Source organism: Netta rufina (genome assembly GCF_964035555.1).
Source record: "Netta rufina genome assembly, chromosome: Z".
NCBI classification, from domain to species: domain Eukaryota; kingdom Metazoa; phylum Chordata; class Aves; order Anseriformes; family Anatidae; genus Netta; species Netta rufina.
Window position 1 is genome coordinate 43,390,906 of NC_140126.1, and position 8,295 is coordinate 43,399,200.

General features: G+C 42.6%; 1 protein-coding gene across 1 annotated transcript; it reads left to right on the forward strand.

Annotated features, from left to right (window-relative positions):
* Nucleotides 1-595: 595 nt before the first annotated feature.
* Nucleotides 596-7,706, forward strand: NXNL2 (nucleoredoxin like 2; the record flags this gene model as incomplete). The annotated part of the gene is made up of 2 exons (XM_084304575.1): nt 596-897; nt 7,226-7,706. 2 exons carry the CDS (start codon nt 596-598, stop codon nt 7,392-7,394), a joined length of 471 nt encoding a protein of 156 aa, XP_084160701.1. The 3' UTR covers nt 7,395-7,706.
* Between the last annotated feature and the right edge of the window lie 589 nt (nt 7,707-8,295).

Here is an 8,295-nt window from a genome sequence, read left to right on the forward strand (position 1 = left end):
TGCAATATAATGCTATTTTTATTAATTTCTATCACAGTATCTGGTGGATAAGCAGTATTCAAGCCAAACACGTCAAATGCACTGGAATAGAATGTGACTTTCTACTCGGCTCGGACAGAGCACAGACAGACCTTTATACAAGCAAAATTCAGAACATTTCCCGTGCTAGAGAGCAATCCAGAGTCAAATACCCAACAAAAGCTGCCAAACTCTTCTGGTGAGACCTTCCCAGGAGAGAGGGTGAACCCCAGGGCAAGCTGATGAGCCCTGACGTTGGTGCGGGAGGGATTACTGCTCACGCTCGTTATTTTCAGTAAGTTGTAAGGCCTGACCGTCACAGAAACACGTGAAAAGTCAGCTCTGGGTCAGACCCCCCCGCCCTGTGACCCCGACCCGCCGCCACCCGCCGCCCTTCTGCCCGTTACCGCCCGAACAGCGCCTCACGGCGGGGCGAGGGGGCGGTGCCTCGCCCATCCCGGCGCGACCATTGGCCAGCTCCGCTGTCAGTCAGCGGCGGGCGGCTATAAAAGCGGCGGGGCGCGGGGGGGGTCCTGCTCCCCGTCGCGGAGCGGCCGCGGGGCGGGGGGCACCCAAGATGGTGGACGTGTTCGCGGGGCGGCTGCTGGTCGGCAGGGACGGGCGCAGCGTGGACGCCGAGGAGGCGCTGCAGAACAAGGTGGTGGGCTTGTACTTCTCGGCCGGCTGGTGCGCGCCCTGCCGCGACTTCACCCCCGTGCTCTGCGACTTCTACACCGAGCTGCTGGAGGAGAGCCAGCCGCCCGCGCCCTTCGAGGTGGTCTTCGTCTCCTCCGACCACAGCGCCGAGGAGATGGCGGGCTACATGCGCGCCATGCACGGCGACTGGCTGGCGCTGCCCTTCCACGACCCCTACAGGCAGTGAGTAGCGCGGCGACCCCCGCCCCGGGTGGGTGGCGGGGGGCAGCCGGGAGAGCCGCCCGGCTGCAGGGAAATACAGCTGGAGGGCTTGGACAGGTCCGGGGGGTGCACAGCAAGGTGGTGTTCAGTGAGATCAGTGAATTCGGTACTGCTGAAGGATGTTTCCCCTTTAAATCGCGTACAAGTACACTGACAGAGTCATTGTTACAGCTGTCATCGAAGTCAAGGTGTTTGGGTCACTTTTAAACATGGACTAGGATGTTAAAGCATAAAAAAAAATTAGGAGACGTAGTTAAAGTTGATGAAGAACACAATTCTAGTGCTTCCAGTAACTTAGAGAGGTCATTTAACACCAGACCCGCACCTGCGTGCTACCCAGGACAGAGCTGTCATATTCCCGAGCTGCTCGCTCAGGTCGGTGTGGGTTTACTAACACTGTTTGGTTGGTGCACTTGGAGAACCTCCAGTGCAAACAACCTGAAGCCAGGAATTATTTCATCCTTTCTTGGCTCATTCCTGGATGTCAGCAACCAGTTAGTGCTAGGTCTTTTGTTTTTAATGACAATTTCCATTGACTCAAAAACAGACTTTAAAAAAGGAGCTCTTTTTCCATAATTCTCCAAATACTCCCCAGGCAGTAATTGTATTTAGCAACTACTAATACTAACAGAATTCAGGAAAACTTCCTGAAGGCAATGTAGTGTTGCATGCAGCACGCTGTTTGGCATAGGCCATGGGAATGCGATTACAGCTTCAGGCTCTGTGGATTAGGGTTTTGTTCCGGACTCTGCTGTGACTTGCCCAAGTCACGTGGAACACAGGTATGGTGGCAACCTAATCGGCTTGTCTGTGGAAATCCTTAATGACCTCCAGACTCATCTACAGCAACATGGCTTGTGCTGCTGGGGCAGCTGCACGAACGTAGCATTTGAAGAGGCTCATGGACGAGCAAAGTATAGAGAGATAAGAGAAAGCAACGATTTTGAAGTGATTTATTGCATTTTACTATTAGGATCTATGTGGATGTGCTTAAGAAGCTGAGTTTGAATTAGCTGGCAATCTGGCTTCAGAATGAACCGTACGGACATTAGGCAAGATAGATGCATATTTGTTAAACTTCAATTCTGGCTAAATGCTTTGGTTCTAAGAACACAGTTCTAAACCTAGTAACAATTTGATATTTTAACACTTTGTATATTAGTTAAAATAGTTTAGCTGGTGACTTTAGTGTTTAAGATACACATCTGCAGCATATACCGAAGTCCTTTGTAGGGACAAAAGAGCCAACCTGAAGCTGGATAAAACACATTTCATATCCGGAGGCATGGAGATTATAGGGGATGAATTTTGGCCTACTTAGAAATAGCCTGTGAGGCGGTGTGCAAAGTGTATGTACCTGCAGAGAAGCAAAAATTTGAATTCAGAGCAGGATCTCAGGACTCTCCTGTGCTGTCAGCTCTGACAGTTTCTCCAGTTTCCCTGACGTGGGGGCTGCATCTTTGCTGCTGCATATCATCTGTGCCATGACTAACAGGAAATACTGCTCTTGATGCCTTGACTGCTTGTGGCTTTAATGTTGATTCTGCTGCTGCAGGCACAAGCTTTTGATCCTTGCAGAAGTGGGGACAAAGATGATTTAGAAAGAAATGAGCAATAGAAGGAGAGCGGGAACAGTAGAGAGCAAGAGAAAAGGAGGGAGGGAGCATTTGTTAACAACTAATGTTAGTAAATGAGGACTGCTGTTTACATGATGGTATGTGAGGAGACTGCTGTGTTTATACTGAGCCCTGCTATCTGCTATGAAATCAGTTATTCTCCGTGGCAAGCTAGTAGATCTTCAGGCTGCCAAGCAGACTATTTAACTGGGTACATGGGTGACACACCTCAGTGAAAACTGGAATCCTAAAAAAAAATCTGGGAAAAAAGTATGCTTATGTTTTATATTAAGAAGCTTTAGATGAGTAGATGAGTGTGGATTGGCAGCTGTGGGGGTATCTGAGGATGGTGAAACTATCTGTGAGGAGCTGAGCTGTAGCCTGTTCCTGATCTATCTATTCAGACTGTTATCCCAAATCTCATCAGACACTAAAACAGAATCACATCCTTGCAATTTGCATGTTTGTTAGTCACTTAACAGTGACATCACACTTAATGGAGTAAGTTTGTTGCTAAAAGAACACACATGGCTGTGGATTACAGCGTGCACTGTGGAAGTGGATTAGCAAGCTGTCTATTGCTTTTGAGCAAAAGCAGTTCCAGGTGAAAGCTGTTTAAATGTTGCCAAAATTACCTTAGTGTATGAACATGCTATTTATATTCCCAGTCTGATAATGACTTTGCCCCATGTTGTCTATCTCTCAGAAACCCTCATGTGTAGATATTAACCAGTGAAATAAAATTATTCCACATATGTTGTGTTAACCCAGGTATCAGCAAAGCACCACATGACAGCATGTTCAGTCTCACTCCCTGTCACCCAGCCCAGTGTGCTGGGAGAAAGAATGGGAGTGGAGGAAACTTGTGGTTTGGGATAAAGGCAATTTAAGATGAAGCACATCTGCATACACAAGCAAAGGAATTTGTAATAAGGAATTCATTTAGTACTCCCTGTGGTGGATGTTGATTCGTGTCCAGAGAAGCAGGGCTCCATCACACACAGCGTTTACCCAGGAAGAAGACAAATGTTGTAAATCTGAATGTCCCTCCTTTTTCTCAGCTGTTATTGCTGAATATAATGCTACAAGGTACAGGACATCCATCTGATCATTTGGGGTTAGGTGTGTCCTTTTCCAGACTCTTGCCCACCCCAAGCCTCCTTAGTGGCAGGGCAGTGTGAGAAATACAAGACCATGACTGCGCCAGCACTGCCCAGCAGTAGGCACTTCTCACAAGAATCAGAGGCCTGACAGTTGCAATGGGTTCCAGTTTGCCTGAATAATCTTCACATCCTCATTTCTTGTATTTCATATGCAGATGAAAGTTGCTCTCTTGTGTGGCCAAGGCCATTTTCAAGGATTAGACTGAAAGGTTCTCTGTGACTAAGCAAAAGTTGCTCATTCAGTCTTTCTTAGCTATCTTTTTTTTTTATAGCTTCCTCTTCTGAATTGTCTTTTTGTTTCCCTAGTCAGTAAAGACACTGTATGTACCTTTACACTTACCTCAGAATATCTCAGCAGCTGATCTTTGAAAATGTTGTTATCATCACTTTATTTTACTGCAAGAAAATTGAATTTCCCTTTGGCATGTGATGTTCTGCTTGCAGGTAGTGACTTCATAAATTGTCTTTGGAGTTAGCCCATGGATGGTCCATATAGTTCTCTGGGCAGGTGAGTCACAACATCTGAGATCCCCATAGGAGAGAGAAGATCATCTTAATAGGTTTTCAGAAGCTTTCATAAACACCTCTACCCATATTAATGGTGATGAAGATGCATTATCTGCAGATGTGTTCCTCAGTCATCTTCAGGTCCATTCCTATAACCAGCTGTGCACAACACATAGGACATAGGCCAAATCTGTGTGCATGCTTCAGTCTGGTTTGATGCAAGCAGCCTTCAGTCCAGAGCTGTGTAAACAAGAGGCTGTGCTGGGGTGGATAAGCTGTATATGCATTCTCTTAGCAAAGCAATTGATTAGTTACATCCAGTCTCCATGGGAAATGAACATCAGTTTCCTACTGTTCTGTTTCTGCTACAATTGTGTTAGGCATCTCAAACTGGTTGTCTGCTGAACCAACAAAACACATCTTCCATCTTGTTACTCATACTCATACTCAGTGGTATGAGGTGATGACCTTTTGCATTCTTTCTACATGAGCTTGCTTCAGACTGGTTTATTCCTCCCATTTTAGCAGACTTCAGAACAGTCTGTGGAGATTCTTGGTAGCTTGTTTTTATTCCAGAACTCTCTGAGCAAGCAAACCTGTTGTTAGATGGTTGTATTGTTTCTTCTTTAATATTTCTTGTATTATTGCTCTGCCAACTTACTGGCAGAGCAGTATCCTTCACCTGCTGGGGATTTTCCTTCTCCTGGAAAAAATAAAGATGGAAAGATGTGTTTCAGGAATGTTTTGTCTGGGCCTGTATTTTGCTGAGGATTTGCTTTTTGTATTTTTAAGACTCCTCATTTCAGTGAAAAATGTAGAGAATGTCTATATGCATAACATCTATTATTTCTAACAATGCCTACAAATGTTTTCTTGCATTCATACCACTAATAAGGTGAAATGTCACTTCTCAGGGTGACTAGAAGGCATTTTTTGAACTTGTGCCTTCCAAAATGAACAATACAAATTTAATGGCATCTACGTAGTTTGATTCCCGGGTCTCTGATCTGAACATCTGGATTCATGTGTTGAGAGCATGCTATGGTAGGAAGCAGATAATTTTCAGACTGTCTCACTTAATTTGAAAACAATGGGAAAAGACACTGGTGTGGTTCAGACTTTGTGACAGTCAGTGTGAACATGTTTCCCTTCCTGTTTGTATCCAACAAATAGTTTACTTTTATTTTGACGCTGTGTGAAAGTAGTATTTTTTGCTGTTTTGTGTATTTGGAAACAACTTGTTTTTGCAGTGTTGTGATAAGCAAGGGAAGAAACTTCAAATATGCCATCTCTGCTTTTCTGCCTGATTTGGAGTCAGGACTGTGAATGGGTTCTGGAGTTCCTTAAAACATTCAAGGCTCCTATTTTCAGCAGCACACTCAACAACATACTGTTTTTTTTGTTGTCCAATGAAATAGAACATGAACTCTGTCCTGTGATGCCAAAAAACAAACTTCTTTCAATTCCCTGTGTTATTAATAAATAAAAGTAATGCCAACAAATTGTTAGTGCTAGTGTTTTTTTAAGTTGTAGTCTCGATATTGTTTTATTTCTGGCTTGTGTCCTAAATTTTCCTTTGTTGTTACTGGAACTAATAATTTACCAGAAGACAAAACTCATTTCTTCTGTATCCCAGTAACATCATTAAGGGGAATTTCTTGTGTAGAAGAGATTGTCTTTCTATGAAGATAAATGCACATGCCTTTTTCTCTCTGCTCATTATTTTGTCCTGTAGGAAGTAAACAAAAGCTGTTGTTGCTGTTAAACTGTTTTCCCTGGAAATCTTTCATCTTGTCCTTTCAGTTTCAAATGTCATGATCAGCTGAAATGGTTTAGTAGGTAGTATTCCTCCATTCTCCCCTATCGTTGCATGTTTCTATTATTTACATCTTACTCATATCTTTCAACTCATCTACAGAAACAGTCAGTGAAGTCTGTTTTATGATGTGTGGCTGATAGCTTGCTATTTCTGCATTTTAATCTCTGGTGTGTGATTTATAGTCATTCTTGCTGACATCGGTATTTTTGTTTTTCTTTGGATGTCTTGTGTTCTGTCTCTCTTTCTCCCAAGTATTATTTTACTTCCAGTATTGAGTTTTGTCCTGTTGAAAGCCATCCTTCATAAGTATTTTCTCACAGATTTTTCTTGGGTTACCTACTCATCAACTGTTTGAATAGATCCTGATTTCTCCCATGGAACACTGCTATTTATTAGGCTTTTCAACTTTTAACCTGTATTTTAACTGTTTTGTTTAATTTGTTTAAGGCAGTTACTTGTAATTTATCTGGATTTCTGTCTCTTGACTTTGAGAAATGGCCACTATCAGTAATGTCTGCATGATGGAGAGAGGAGTTGAATTTTTTTCTTGATCAACTTCTGTGTGGCGCTGCTTCCAATTTTTCTTTTGTTTACGTTTCATTATATAGAAGTCCTGTTTCACTGAAGGAATTTAAGACACTTCTGCAATCTCTTCTTACAGTGAAGAATTACGGACCATACTTTAATGAAGGCTTTAGGAAATACCTTTATGGAGTTGGCCCACTTCAACATATCTGTACTGGAGCAATAGCTAATTCTAATTTAAGTGAGATTGTTCTCTTGTATTTCCTCCCATCCATCAAAAGCAGACTAGAAGACACCTGGTTCTGGCTAACAAAAACAAGGTGGAAAGGTATGTCACACTTTCCTGGACCTCTTTATGGTCCCCGGGAGTCAGTCTCTGCTCCTCTGGAGACTATGAACAGCAGTTATGGGAAGGTTGCTGCAACTCCCTCAGCTAAGTTTCACGATGTAAACTCCCAGTTCAGGTTGGGTAAATAATATTGCAGCCTTGTCCACCTCTCTATACTACCCAGTGCTGTACCTCAAACTCTGAGAAAGTCCAGACACTCGTTCCTTCTGCTCTCCCATGTGTAGCAACCCAAGTACCCTTCATGAGAGACTAGTTTTCCTAAAATGATTCCTAATGATGTCTTTTATTTTTAACTTTTTTTTTCTCTCAGTGATCTGAAGAAGAAATACAACATTACAGCAATTCCTAAACTGGTGATTGTGAAACAAACTGGAGAAGTCATTACTGACAAGGGAAGAAAACAGATCAGAGACAAAGGGCTGTCCTGTTTTCGGAACTGGCTTGAGGGTGCAGATATCTTTCAGAATTTTTCTAGCTAAATATAAGTTGAGAGATGAAATCATGGAAAACTTTGTAGAGCTCTCAAATGATTGTCATCTTCAGAACAAGAAGGGTAAGGCTGCATTATTTATCTTTGCTTGAAAACAAAATTTGTTTTCAACTTGAAGATTAGCTATTCCAATAAGTCATAAAATGCAATTTTTATTTTACAATTACTTGTATTGTTTTATCTACTGAACCATGAATGAACCAAAGCACTCCTGATAATACAGAAGAACTTAAAGAGAATAGCCTATTTTAGATAGTAATGAAGAAGCACTATAATATCTATGCAAATAACTTATTTTGCAAAATCTGTACAGTAAAGATCTCGTTCACGAACCTATTTTTTGTGGTGATCTTCTCTGGGGATTAACACATTTTGTCAAGAAAATCAAATTAAATTGTTTGCTTTAATAAACATTTGTGAAGTATACAAGTCTAAAGTTCTTTTTTTTTTTTTAACAACCTAATCTGAAAATGAGATGTTTAGTTGTCAGTACTGATGAAATACTTTCTCTGGTTTTATATTTGGGGACACTTATGTAAGTCTTGCTAGGTTCTCTTTACCCCTGGCTTTCTAAATTTGGCACTGGAAGGTAAGTTATCTCTCCAGTTAACGTCATCTTCCTGATCAGGTGGTGTGTAGCAGGTACACACTGTTAGAGTGCCTGTTTTGGTCTGCTGTTATTCTTGGTCTGTAAGCTCTTACTAGCTGCTGAACAGTACCAAGGCAGACCTCCACAAACTCCAGCTGCTCTCACACAAAGTGCAGTATCCCCTCCTCACTGTCCTAGCCTGCACTTCCCAGAGTCTGCTTCCATTGACAGCAGCACTCCAGTTTTGTGAGCTGTCCCACCACACCTGTGATGCCAAGGAGGCCTCTCTATCATCCCAGAC